Source organism: Grammomys surdaster, unplaced genomic scaffold (assembly GCF_004785775.1).
Source record: "Grammomys surdaster isolate TR1022 unplaced genomic scaffold, NIH_TR_1.0 100, whole genome shotgun sequence".
In the NCBI taxonomy this organism is placed as follows: domain Eukaryota; kingdom Metazoa; phylum Chordata; class Mammalia; order Rodentia; family Muridae; genus Grammomys; species Grammomys surdaster.
The window spans coordinates 12,323,285-12,337,913 of NW_021604579.1; the positions used below are offsets into that span (position 1 = coordinate 12,323,285).

At 48.3% G+C, this 14,629-nt stretch overlaps 1 protein-coding gene across 1 annotated transcript in view; it reads right to left on the reverse strand.

Annotated features, from left to right (window-relative positions):
• The window catches only part of Dhcr24 (24-dehydrocholesterol reductase), a 29,226-nt gene that overhangs the window by 5,611 nt on the left and 8,986 nt on the right, over positions 1-14,629 (reverse strand). Inside the window, exons 3-6 of the mRNA XM_028786076.1 lie at positions 12,448-12,553; positions 11,673-11,791; positions 10,021-10,284; positions 5,719-5,862 (exon numbers count right to left, since the gene is read on the reverse strand). Coding sequence (XP_028641909.1) covers positions 5,719-5,862; positions 10,021-10,284; positions 11,673-11,791; positions 12,448-12,553 — 633 coding nt within the window. The remainder of the gene's footprint in view (positions 1-5,718; positions 5,863-10,020; positions 10,285-11,672; positions 11,792-12,447; positions 12,554-14,629) is intronic.

Below are 14,629 nucleotides of genomic sequence, written 5' to 3' on the forward strand. Positions count from 1 at the left end.
AAATAAAATAAAATAAAATAAAATAAAATAAAATAAAATAAAATAAAGAGTCTTTGTATGTGTGTGTGTGTGTGCGTGTGTGTGTGTGTGTGTGTGTGTGTATGTATGCGCGCATGCAAGCATGTCTGTGGAGGTCACATATGGAGGTCAGATGATAACTCTGAGTATTGTCCTTGCCTTCTACCTTGCATGCAATAAGGTTTCTTTTGTTGTTGTGCCAGGCTAACCAAATGGGAAGTTTCCAGAGATTCTCCTGCCTCATCTCTCAGAAGCTCTGGGATTATAGACGTGTGTGGCTTCATGCTTAGCTTTAAGTGGGTTCTGGGGATTCAAATTCAGGCCTTCATGCCTGAACAACAAATGCTTTAATCACAGAATCAGCTCTCTAGAGCAAAAAGTACTGATGAGACAGTGGTCTGTCCCTCTGCCAACCCCACTACAAGGATTGAACGTAGGCCTCATACAAACACCCTAATACCGAGCCCCAGAGCGGTGTTCTTCTTCCTCTTTAATTTTTTTTTGTTTTTTGTTTTTTGTTTGTTTGAGACAGGGTTTCTCTGTGTAGCCCTGGCTGTCCTGGAACTCACTCTGAGACCAGGCTAGCCCTGAATCCAGAGACCCGCCTGCCTCTGCCTCCCGAGTGCTGGGACTAAAGGCGTGCGGCACCACTGCCTGGCCTAGTACTGCATTCTTAGGAACAAAAAATATACAAATCAGAGGAGTTAAGTGCTCTCAGATTTATACTTAAAACACATGCTAATAACTTAATTCATTTTGTATTTACTATGCACACATTTAGGACAGGAAAGAGGAAAAGACATTATGTTTTAGTATGTTCAGTGGCACTCTAGGCCTACTTTGTGTGTGGGCCCCACAGGTTACCTAGCTGGCCCTGGACTTTAGAGTTGCTCAGTGACCCAAGTCGGGGAAGCTGGGAGGTGTCTGAGCCAGTCAGGCTAGGCCCAGGCGAGGGATGGGCTGACTTCACCCAGAATGGAGGTTCACCTGGTTCTTTCAAAAGCCCTTTTCTACAGGGAGCAAAGTAAAGAAGGCGGCCAATCGAAAGGTGGTGTCTTAGCCGGGCAGTGGTCGTTGCACGCCTTTAATCCCAGCACTTGGGAGGCAAAGGCAGGTGGATTTCTGAGTTTGAGGCCAACCTGGTCTACAGAGTGAGTTCCAGGACAGCCCGGACTATACAGAACAACCCTGTCTCGAAAAAAAAACAAAATAAAAAAACAAAACAAAAAAAAGAAAGAAAGAAAAAAAGAAAGAAAGAAAGAAAGAAAGAAAGAAAGAAAGAAAGAAAGAAACAAAGAAAGGTGGTGTCTTGGAGGGTAAGCCTAAATTGTATTTCCCTTATCAGAAAGGTTTCAGCTTCCAGAATGTCTATGACTCCGTCTAGCTGTGTGTTCCACCCACTTCCCCAGGGACACTCAGAACTGGGTCCCTTCTCAGGAAACCACCCATGGCAGAAGGGAATTGCTTCATCAGGCAAGGAGGAGGGAAGAAAGGCCTGGACTAGAGCAGAGGTGTGAGCAAAGTCCACTGATCTCAAAGGGCATGCTATTCTGAAGGCCAAACCTACTTGGAGCTTCTGTGGGCCAGCTGAAACCTTCCATGTGACCAACAGCGTGGCCTCTCCTGCTGCCTAGTCCTGTTTCCCTACTGCCTGGCATTCCTAATTCCCCAGTGTAAACTCCAGGTGAGCACACACAGGTTTAAACACCCGTTCTTCCAGTTCCTTCCTGTAAATGAAGGCAGCTTAGGACAGTGTTCACAGAACTGCACAAAGATATGGCAAGCCTCATTTTGAGCATAGACTGAAGTGGTTTAAAATCTATCTCCTCATGAGGTGGGGGCTCAGTGCCCTTCAGCTGAAGTGGGTTCAAGTAAATGACACCTGGTGCTAACACGTGGGGTGTGGCAGGAGTGACTGGAAACCTTGACATGGTAGGCACACTTCAGTCTCTCAGGTGATCTGTCATGGGGGAGGCCACCACTTTGCTGTGATGCAGCGCAAGGAGCCTGTGGAGTCAGGAAGGGCTTCCTCCATCCATCCATCACCTCCCCCTGGCTCTCATGGACCCCTTACTGAAGCCTGAAGCACTGCAATCTGCTTACCCTACTTCCTGGCACCGCTCAATGAGACAGGGACCACGGCACCATCCTCTCACCCACTCTCACGGCTACCCCTCACCTCACATTCGTGGCTCTTATCACTGAGGCATGCACCACTGTATCTCCTCACAGCGCCCTGGTCCGATGCAGCTCTCCCTTACTGAGTCCAGGACCACCGCTGCCTTCATTTGCACTCATACTTGGTGATTTTAATACTCGCAGATATGATCTACCCACACTCGGTACCCCCAGCTCCCCCGCTCGGTGTGCCTGTATCTTCCAGCAATCTTATCTTTCACTGAGCTGAGCTACTGTTCTCAGGTCATATCTCCGGCAACATTGTCACCATGGTGATCCAACCTCAGAGCCAAACCAGTCCCAGGATATCTTTTCCCAAGCCAGCTGTACCACATGGGATTATCTCGGCAGCAGGGCTCAGTTGATGGAGTAAAAGAGCTTAAAATATCAGCTAGTTGGTCCTTTAAAAATGTTCCGGAGCCTCAGACAACCAGTGTCTATATTTATCTACTCCACAGTTCCTACTGTCCAACCTCCCCTAGAGGTGGCCCGCTCTAACCACCTGGTGTCACTTTCACAGTGTGAAAACTCACAGCCACACATTGCCTTGCCATGAATTCATGGTCACCAGTCTTAGGAGGCTGAATCCCGTGGTCATTCCCAGACAATGAACTTCCTATTGTCTAAGGGACAATTTGCACGCCACCCCTCTCAAGCTGTGGCCATGCCCTGGCTGAAATTCCTACTTCTGATTTCATTGAAAAATTACAGACAAACAGAAGGGCTGCCCAGCTGTCCCCAACTTCAAGCGCCTGTTCCCTCCTACGCATGCTCCCAAGAGGCCACCTTCTCGGCTGAGCCAAGGTGCCATGCTACTCTTTAAACAGCCCCCACCCCACACAGTCATTCCCCTCATCTGTCCCAGGACACATAACCATGATGGCATCTCTCCTGAAAACAATCATAGAAACAAGAGTCTTTCTTAGCTCCATCCTCAGCTCTGGCTCCTGTCCCCTGAGTCTGTCTGTTCCGTTAGAAGTACCCCTGAGACTGGTTTTCACCAGCCCAGTCTTCCACCTGCTATCCAAAGCTGACTCTTTCCCCTCGTCTCACTTAGCACTCAACACTTTCCTGAAGCTCTCTACAGCTCTACAGGGCTATGGTTAAGGGCACCTTCTCTTCTGCTGGCTCCTCCTCTCCAGGGCTGTGGGGCACCCAGGGCTGGGTGTGTTTATGCACCTACTATCTTGGCTTTAAATATCAATTGCCAAAAAGAAGAAAAGGCCAGGTGTGGTTGAACAGGCCTATTCGCTCAGCATCTGGGGAGTGGACACAGGAAGATCTAGGTTAGCCTCAGCTACATAAGGACCATCCTGGGCTACAAGAGATCTTATCTCAAACATAAAACAATCACACCCAAACGTTTCCCCTACAAACTCAAAAACATTTCTCTGCCACGGGCCCATATTTAAACACATGGTCTTTATCCCTGCTGAGACCCTCTGGTCCTCAAGCACACAGTTGACTGCCTACCAACTTAGGGCCCCACTTGCATTCCCAATGAAGTACCTTCAACAGATAAACTCCAGGCAGAATTTCCAGTGCCCTTCACCATGTGCTACCTCCACCCATCCCTGGCTTCATGTCACAGTTAGGGGACCTCGTTCACCTAGTTCTTGGGTCTTCAGCCTTGATCTCATGCCAATCTGTCTGGCAATCCTGCAGGTCAGCTTAACAGTCAGTCCCTGGGCCTCAGGCTACTTTTCTTCTCTGATGCCTCCCAGACAACAGAAATCTTTCATCTCCTCTTCCATGATCTCTTAGGCCCCAAACTACCCAACTCTCCACCCAGCTACCAAAGATATTCTTTAAAAATAAAAACTAGGACACATCACCTACCTTCTCCAAGCCCCCACTGACTTCCTATTGCACCCACAATAAAGCATTAGGTTCTCACTTGACCTACAAGGAGCCATGTGATCCAGCCTCCGGCTGACGTGTGACCTCATTCTGTACCTCGGCTCTAGCTGGGCAGCCTTGCTGTGTTTCAGACATATGCAGCTTGCAGGGACACCTGGACAGAGAGGTGCAGGAGACTGCAGCTGACTCCTGCCTCACACAGGAGGTGCCAAATGTTCAACCCAGTGAAAGAGTCACAGCCTTGAAGCTCCCGGAGGCAGGCGTAGACTGGGGGATGAAGAGGATCTTTGTGAGCTTGCGTTTGTTAATACATCCCTGAGTATGACATTGAGACAATGGATAAAAGTTGGGATTCATTTACACGAAAATCACGTACACACATCGTCACACGTTGCCAAAACCATGAAAAGCAATGTGCAGGAGGAGAGACATATTTATAAATCATGAATCTGCTGATGGTTCAGTATCTTGTATGAAGATCTGTAAGTATGTGAAAACACATACACGACAACAACAAAACACAAACAGACCAGGAAGAATGAACAAAGGCGCTCGCGAGTTAGCTCAGTGGATAAAGGCACTCACTGCCAAACCCGATGACTCGAGTTTAATCTCTGGGACCCACAAGGGAGAGCAAGAAAACTGATTTTTATAAGTTGTCCTCTGACCTCCACACGTACATCATAGTACATGTGTGTTACACACACACACACCAAAAATGAATGAACAAACTAAAAAATAAAAACCAACCAAAGACCCCACAAATGGCCCACAAACACCTACACAATGCTCAACATGAAGAGATCAATAAGGAGCTACAATCAAACCCCTTTGGGGCACCACTGCACACCTGAGGATGACTGTAATAACAATGGCTTACAAATCACAACTATGTATTGGCCAGGACAGGAAGACTGGGAAACGTAAGCATCATAGCAATGGTGGGGGACACTGTGGCAGGACCTCCACAGTTAAGACACACGATTACCATTCTCCAACAACTGCACTTCCTGTGTGTGTGTGTGTGTGTGTCCCCTAAAGAATGTGCAAAATGCTTACTTGCTCAGTGAGCACGAGGTTTCCTTACAGTACAAAGAAAACATCTGGGGCCCTATGAAGGTGAAGCCACCACAGCTTCATGTGTGTACTGAGTTCCCAGAACTACACACCAGACACTAGATAATTCTCTTGGCCAGCCACTGGCTGTTTCTCTGCCCAGAGGCTCTCCTGGAGGTCCTGTGTGGCCTGTCCTCCCCAAGTCCAGGTGCCACCTCATGCATCATCTCCTAAGGTTACGACCTGTCCACTCATCCCGACAACATAATGACAGACTTATGCTCTCTTCGAGGGTCAACTTGACTCTCCTCTTCTTTCTTTTGTACAACCCTCCCCCCTCTTGCTCTAGCCCCACATAGAGTTAGAGTTCCTTAGTTCAGCAATGGTAACGCTTCCAGGAAGATAAAGGTCTACCTTTCCCAAAGGAAGGCCCACTCTCAGTGTCAGTGGTGAAAGCAAACTTCTCACTGTAGCAGGCTGTCCTCAGCCTAAAACACAGCAAGTGCTCTGCTGGACCACAAGGACGAGACCATTTCTTTCACCAGAGAGACAGAGAACTGTGACCACAATGTGAATGGCCTGCTGTCTCAAGAGGCAGGGCCTCACCTGGAGCTCCCAGAAGATGCTGCGTGTGTGTCGGTGGTAGTAGTGCCTCAGGGGAATGTATTCAAGGCCCTCTCGGTTTGTCTTCAGGTAGTTCTCCACATGCTTGAAGAACCACGGCTTGTAGTAACTGCCAATGCTATTCAGCTGAAATGACAAGAGGGCATTGTGATCAGGCCACAGAGGAGCCACCAGGGAGCCACCAGGGAGCAACAGTGATCCAGCCGCTGTCTAATGCGCTTGGCCTTTGCAAAGCTCTGACATGTCAATTGTGGCCTTGGAGAGTCTTCAGAGCCGGGCGGGTTGGGCACAGCAGCCACTCTCTCTCCCGCAGAGAGCAGACACTCAGTGAACCTCAGTGCTGTGCACTGGCTCAGGCAGTCTGCAGAGTTTAATGGCTCATGTCTTGATTAGAACAGAGTCAATGTTCAGTGTCAGTGATAATTTGGGGTGTTAGCTCCCTGCTGCCCTTGCTGAGCTAGTGTGGATCACCCTTACTGCAATTCACTGCTACAGCTACAGCCAAGCACAGCACTTTCCTGCTTTCCCCTGCCTGGCACCAGCGCTCTGGGCCCAGCATTCTCCCTATAATTTCCCTCTCCTGGAGGGAATGTCCTAGGTGGTTAATGTTCTGACCACGGACTCTGTGTCCTCTAGTGCCTAAGTGGCACACTGAACTGTTGCCTTACAGGCCTTGATCTGTCTGGTGCCAAGAGGACCTAGCTGCTCAGACCTCAGCCCCCACTCCTCTGAACTGAATTCTGGGCAGGTTCTCTTGGGAAGAGAGCAGCTTTTAGGCCTGAGAGGCTGGGCTGAATATTGCTTAGCCATGCTCTAGTAGTGTGAACTGGTACAGACTACTCCCTAACCCTGTTTTCTATGTGTGAATTAACAATAAAATATATACATTCATACACACACACACACACACACACACACACACACACATTTTCAAGGCTTCAACTTTCTGTCAAAAACAAAACAAAACAAAACAGTAAAGCCAAAACACACTATACTGTTTGTTCTATATGCCAGTCTGCTTTTCCCATGTACAAGCCATGAGGCTGATCCTTTAGCCTGTGTGTCTCACTTTCTATATGGCAAGATGGAGACACTGATAACTGGAATGGCTGTGTAGGTCAAACACATAACACAGGGCATACCTAGCACGGGTGTGGCCTACAACATCTGTTCCCTAGGCACCCCCTCCCCCGCCATGGCCTTCAGCCTTTCCCTCTGCAGCCAGCACCTGTGATTTCTCTGGGTACCACCCTCTTGTGGAGCCTGAGGAGAGAGGGAGGCCCAGTTTTGCACAGGTGCAAGACAGTTTTGTGGAAGAATCTCTTTGCCCCAGCTGGCTTCCCTGTGGACAGAGGTGACAGAAGGGGACCGAAACCAGCAGCACACTGCGCAACTTGATCTGAGGCAGTGGGGGCCAGGCCACTCGCCTGGCAGTGGCATCCACTGTGTAATTAAGTTGAAACTTGGGGTGTCTGGGTCCAAGATCGTCAGGAAGCACTGTGCCAGAGAAGCCCAGAAATGGGAAATACGCCAGCTAACCATCACTCAGGACACTGAGCAGCTGGGAAGGCTGCAGAGGCTCAAGCTGGGTTTAACATATCCACAGAAAGTCACCTCCAGCCTGGCTCTGTCCAGCCTCACCCTGGATGGTGCCACCAGAGGGTCCTTCACCCTTCACAGTGCTTGGCTGGCTTCTAAACTGGGATGTCTGGCCCGTCTGACGGCATCTACCACTCTCCTGTCCCAACTCCACTTGCACTAGGTGTCCTGGTCTTATCTGCTAGGACAAATGGCAAGACTCTCTGGCCTCTGGTCTTTTCTACCACTGGGCTTGGACGAGCTCCTGAGAAGGTCTTGGGACCCCTGTTCCTTCCTCAGGAAGTATAGGGATCTAAATATGTTAGGAGCTGAGCAAATCCTTTAAGCAATCATCACACTGATGGCATCTGATTTCAGACCACAGTGAAGTTATTTTGGTATGGTGGGTGGCTTCTCTAGACTCTGCCTCAGCTTTATGCTGTGGACAGTCTCTAAGGAAATGCCCTAGAGAAGCTGTAACACCTCTAGACCAGATACCCCATAGGTGATTAGGGGTGGGAGGCTCACAATGCCTAGGCTTGAGGCTAGAGAGAGACAGAACACTTGAACTCTATGGCTGCTGTTGCTAACGCTCCTGGACATCCTCTTCCAGACATCAATGCCATGGACATTGCTAAGCTCTAGAAGCTTCCGCTCAGGGAGCCATGTGAACCAGAAGCCAGAGACAAGAATGTAAACCCGCTGTGCTTGCTGGGCATCTCCAGGAGTCTCTAGCTCTCACTGGGTCTCACTTCCTAATATGGAGAAGGGCTTGTTCCCCATGATTTTTGAGTCTTTTTCAAAACATTATATTTTACTGAAGCCAGAGTCTCATACATATTAGGTAAGCACACAGCCACTGGGCTAACCTCTATCCCTCCATTTAAATTAAACAAAAACAAACTTTATTTTGTGTGTGTGTGTGTGTGTGTGTGTGTCTGTGTGTGTAACAGAGGACAATTTGTGGGAGTTAGTTCTTTCCCTCTGTCATGTAGGTCCCAGGGATCAAATTCACGTGGTCAGTCTTGGTGGGAAGTATCTACATTTCCTAAGCCATCTTGAGAGCCCCAATTTTAAAACATTTTAAGCATATAAGTATCCGCCACAGCCTTAAGAGATGCCAATACTTTGATGAAGAACAAGTTTCCTCAACGCTTTCCTTATTAAAATAAAAATAAAACTGGAAGCAACTTAAATTGCCAACTATGGACAGATCTGGCATTTGCTAAATGCACTGTTCTGAAGGCATTAAGTTGACTCAGGCAACATAGCACAGGACAATGCTTACCCACTTGAACAAGGCAAATTTAAAGAGACAGTCACAGGTAAGGGCAGTCAAGCTAGAAAACTCTATAAAGATATGTTCAACCTCAAATGTAACAAGAGAGCTACAAAACAGAGAGGGACTATTTTTAACCTTATCAGATTGGCAAAAATCAAAGTGTGATACTCTCTCTACAGCTGGCAAGAGATGCAGGGGAGGGCCTCCAGCCACCTGTTGCTGGACGCAGGCATGCACACGGCTGCCCCACTGAGGACCGTGTGCTCTCAATCTCTCCCTCACATTTCGGGTGCTCACACCTTGGTTCGGGATTCATTCATAAACATGTTGGTAGGAAAGGACAAGGAGAGTCTTAAATCTTCAGGGAAAGTGCTTATCAGTGGATGATGGGTCAGGCCAAGTACTCACACACAACGAAGAGGTCTGTATAGGATAAAGCCAGGACATGCACAACCACAGACACTGATAAGCGTAGAGAAAACTGTGGAAGTGATGACCCCGGGAGTGAAGGGATGCACCTCAACTTTCTTACACATTCAACACCAACATCCTAGTTCATAATTTAACAACTTGAAAAGGTTTTCTGTATGCATAAGGGGGAGATAAATGAGGAACGAGTTAGGGTCACACGTGTGGGTGGGGTCTTTTATTTGTTTGTACTTCCAGGTGTCTTACCATAAGCACTCATCCTGTCTGAACGGAGGGAAAAAGAACTCTGCTATTAAAAACTACTTGGCTGCTGGGTATAGTGGCACATGCCTATAATCAGGCGGTTCTGAGTTTGAGGACAGCCTAGTTTACATAGCTAAGATTTACACCATAGGACTACACAGTGAGATCCTGTCTAAAACAAAAACAAAACAAAAAAACTAACAAACAAATAAAAAAACAGAACAAAACCAAAAATATTACATAATGATTCACACCTATAATTCCAGAACTCACACTTAAGAGACTAAAGCAAGAAGACAGCTGTAAATTGGAGGTTAGCCTGGATTACACAGTCCCAGCCAGAACAGCCTGAGCTAGTAGGTAACCCTGTCTGAAAATAAATAAAGATTAAAACATTACTCACTTGTTATGTGTAATTAAGATATGCTAATAAAACCTTCTACAGTGTATGGTGAACTGAGGGTGTGCCCATTTGGCCTGGAGGACGTATCAAAGCAATTACTCAATCTTGGTTCTCCTGTCTTGTAGAAATTTAAATTACCCCTTGGAGCATCAGTTTCTTCATCTATGACATGGGCTGTCATTAGACAACAGGTTTTGTCTATACAGGAAGCACATAACTGGCGGGTGGCAGCAGTGGAGGAGACAGGCCTCTTGTGGCTCCCCATATCTCTGAGGGAGCCTGTTACTTGCACCCTGGTGGACCATGCCACATGAAGCAGTCCCCCGCTCACTTCCTTCCCCTGGCCTACCTTGCTGGGCTCCACGTCATCTGTCATGACCCCTGTCATGATGACAGCCTCATCTAGGGAGTACAGCAACCCTTCCACGAAGTGGTTCTCCAGCCGCTGGGACTCCTGAGTGAATTTTTCACAGATGGCCTCCAGGCCCCGCACTGGCTCAAACCGTAGCTTGACGTACTTCTTGGCGGGGATGATACGGATCTCGGCAGCCACCAGGAAGCCCAGGGTCCCACAGGACCAGGGTACGGCATAGAACAGGTCTGAGTTTTCAGACTGTGAGAGAGGAGTGACACAGGCTGAGAGCTTGCCCTCTGATGGTCACTGAGGGGGTATGGGGCCTGGACTGGATTCCTGCCTGTTGCTATCACCTGTACTCAATTTTCCCTCAGCAATTCCTACTTCATGTTTAACTTCCTACTGCTCCCTGTATCAGGGATGCTCAGCTAAACAGTATCCACTTCCTGCTGCTGAGGCCTAGGCCCTGAACCACCCAGTACGGACATGACCAGAACTGCCTGAACTATGGGGGGGAAGGAGGGGCCCAGTGCAGGGGACATGAGCTGGATCCAGGAGGCATGAAAATGTGCCAATGCCCTTCCTGGGCTGGCACTAAAAGTAACAATACCTTTCCTGGTCCACTTTACCCTACATCAGAGTCTGGCAGGACACTGTGCACTTTGATAGGAGCATGAGTTAACCTGTCTCAGTCAAGGCTCCCTGGAAAGTCTGCTGCATCAGCTGGGCTCAGGTAGGATCTCCCAACTCTGAAGCAGTGGCCGTCGGCCAATCTAAGTTAGATTCTTTATGTCTAAAAGAACCCCTATCAAACAAACAAACAAACAAACCCAAATTCCAGCCTTGGGCTGGTTTACCAATTGTCTACTGGTGTGCCAGTGCTACTAACACACATTGCGTTGGTGGTAGGCAGGATGGGAGTGGTGAGATGGGCCTAGACAAGGATGTTCTGAGGAAGGCAGTGGAAGCCTCTGGCACAGCAGGGCTCTGTCAACCAACCCAGTCCCTGGGCTACTAGCTCATCTCACTGTCCTGAGCACAGCAGCCCAAACTGCCAAAACTCCACCCATGCTCTATGCCAGACTCCACCCTCCCCCCCAGAACCTTCCTCCTTCAGTTCACAAGGCTGTCAAAGGAGAAACCAGCCTCAGAGAAGCCTGTCTTCCTTTCTTCTCCTGATAATGAACAGACAGGGCTCAGAGCTCAGATGAGACAGTGGAAGATGTACTGAGCCAATGTGACTTAGTTCTTGGTTGACTGGGGTCCTTTGATCCCAGACCGGAACTCCTGAGCTAGTCATCCTTCGTCGTGCTCTCTTCTGGTGGCTGGGATGTACCCACCCTGAACCTAATCACCCAAGTTTAAGTCTTAACGGTGTAGGATTTACTATCTGTGTGACCCTGGGCAGGTTATTAGCCTCTCTGTGCTTTAGCTTCCAATCTGACTCTGGGTAATCTTAGTACTCACCTCATAGGTTGGTGAAGAACATAAACACCATATACGTATGAAGGTGTTCTTAACAGTGCCTCAGCTCTTTTAAGGGGCTGTCCAGCCCAATAATAGATGTACTGGAAATGAAGAAGACCAAGGAGAGTTTCCTCCCTGACTCCACAGTCGGCCCCTAATGTCCTTATCCATGAACTTACCGGTGTGCAGCGCACAAAGCTGCCGTCTGCCAGGATCAGCTCGTAGGCGGTGCAGATGTGTTGGAACAGGCCATACTTGTGGGACGATGACTCGATGCCTGTGCCCATGATCAGGCCCCCTGCAGAGACACGTACATCAGCAGGGAAAGCTGGGTGGGGCTGGCAGAAATGGGACTGCTAAAATAGGGAATGCCCCATCAGCAGCTTGAGGAGCAGGAGTGAGAGGTCTCGAGGATGGTCACCACCCTCACCTCCGACCAGCCTTAGAGGTTAAAAAAAAAATCTGTGTGTGGCCCTGCAGTAGTGCCTGATGCCTTTAATCCCAGCACTCAGGAGGTAGAGGCAGGGGGATCTCTGTGAGTTTAAGGACAGCCTGGTTTACAGATGGAATTCCAGTCAGGGAAACACAGAGAAATCCTGTCTCAAAAAGAAAAAAAAAAAATCTGTATGTGAAGCCACTTTGAGAGGAAATCTAGTGAAGAGGTTAGTGGGTGGGGGAGCTATGACCTATGGGAAGGTGTTGGCCTTGGATAAGAACGTTGGTGGTCACAGACCCCAGGGAGAGGGACCAAACTCATTCTGTGTTTGAGAGTGATATAACTGGAGTGAGGGACAGCCACGAGGAAGCAGATGGGATCAGAATATCTGAACCACTCAGAAATGGAACACAACCATTTTCGTCCCAAACAGGAAAGTAGCCAGCATGAAGATCTGCTGTATGGAAGGGCGCCCATATTCCTCTGCTGTCATCCTGCCATGGCGGTGGGGCACTCACCCACTGTGAGGTCATCGAGTTCAGGCAACACAGGCAGGGTCCAGCCAATGGAGTTCAGCAAAGCTGTCACCTGACCCATAGACACCAAGGGCTCCACTCGCACAATCTGTAGACAGAAGAGAGGCTGGGTCTGAGGGAAACAGGAATGCCTGCACACCGAGTGCCCTCTCAGCCTTCCCAAGCACTCGGACCGGAGAGTCCTCCACAATCTCTATAGACTTTCCAGAACACTGTCCTGCCTGTAATTACAGAGAGTATGATCTCTGGTTCTGAGTCCATTAGTGTTGAATGCCATTCTCTCGAGATCACATAACAGCTGGGCGTGGTTACACACATTTGTCATTCCAGCACTTGGGAAGCTGAGGCAGGAGAACTGCCACAAGTTTGAGTCGAACTAGGGCTATATAGCAAGATCTAAACAAAACAACAACAAAAAACCGAATCAAACATCATAAATGTTCAGTTAATCTTTCCTAGATTATAGGAGAAATATTAATTTGGCATTTATAGCAAAGACAAGAAAGAAGACATCAATCACCCTGTTAGCTCGTCACTCACCGACGACAGTCACAAGGCAGATTTGCCTTGCTTTCCCATGTCTCTGCTGCTCTTTCGTACGCTTTGATACAACACCCATACACACAAGTACAAACCCACACATACACATACTGAATATTTAGCACTAGAGGCAGGTTGGAAAGACGGCTCAGCAGTTAAGAGGGCTGAATGCTCTTCTAAAAGACCCGGGGTTGATCCCAGCATCCACATGGCAGCTCACAACTCTCTGTAATTCCAGTTCAAAAGGCTAGATGCTCTCTTCTGGCCTCTGCAGGAACCAAGCATGCAAGTGATACACAAACATGTATGTAGGCAAAACATCCATATACATGAAAAGAAATTAGCATTAAAGACTGGGGGACCATTCAGGGGATACCACAGGTACTAGGATAGATGTTCAGACTTCCAGCACCCATGCAAATGCCTGGGTGTGACAACCTGCCCAGTGCAGAGAGGCAGAGACAGGGGATCCTTAGAGCAAGTTGGCTAGCTAGACCTGCCAAACTGTCAAGCTCTGAACTCAAGTGAGAAACCTTGCCTCAATATATATGGTGAACTGTTAAAGAAGACATCCAACTTAACCTCTGACCTCTACAAATATGCACACACATCAACACATGTATGCACATCAACATACAAGCAAATAGGCACACACACATGCAAACCACACAAACAGATCTTAAAATATTTAGCACAAGGGGCTGGTGAGATGGTCCAGCAGTTAAGAGCGCCCACTTCTTGCAGAGGACCCGAGTTCAGTTCCCAGCACCCACACAGAGGCTCATAACCATCCAGTTCCAGGGGATCTAACACTCTCCTCTGGCTTCTTCGGGCACGGCACACAAACATACCTGGAGTTAAAACATTCACACACATAAAATCAAAATAAATAAACAAAAATCAGTATTAAATTATGAATGTCATCTTTTTTTTTTTTTTTTTTTTTTTTTGGTTTTTCGAAACAGGGTTTCTCTGTGTAGTTCTGGCTGTCCTGGAACTCACTCTGTAGACCAGGCTGGCCTCGAACTCAGAAATCCGCCTGCCTCTGCCTCCCAAGTGCTGGGATTAAAGGCGTGCGCCACCACTGCCCGGCTATGAATGTCATCTTTTATCATCAAGGTTTTTTGTAAAACTGTTTTCTCAGGGACACACCAGTGAGCTATCACATGCATATCTACTTCATGCTGAGACAGAGCACTAGGGACCAGAGTTACCTGCTGTGAGAAGAGACGAAAAAAGCAAAGTAAGATACATGGAACAGGAGTTCTTAAGAATGTAGACACAGGCCACGACAGTGTCCCAAGAGACCGGAGAAAGAAGGTGAGCTCTGAGTTACCACCCTCATCTACTCCGAGAGAGAGAAACCTGGGCAGAGCCTGTATCATGTTTTGGAGAAGACCAGAGCTCCAGAGAACGAATCAGAAAAGGGTTGGCAGCTCAGTGTATGAGAATACAGTTCTGGCCAGAGAGGAATATACTTGGAAGAACTGCAAAGGGCGTCTCAGGAAATTCACCCATGCATTGACTGGTATGGAGTAATTCAGCTACCGCCTGATACTGAGGCTGAGGCTGAGGCTGAGGCTGAGGCTGAGGCTGAGGCTGAGGCTGAGGCTGAGGCTGAGGC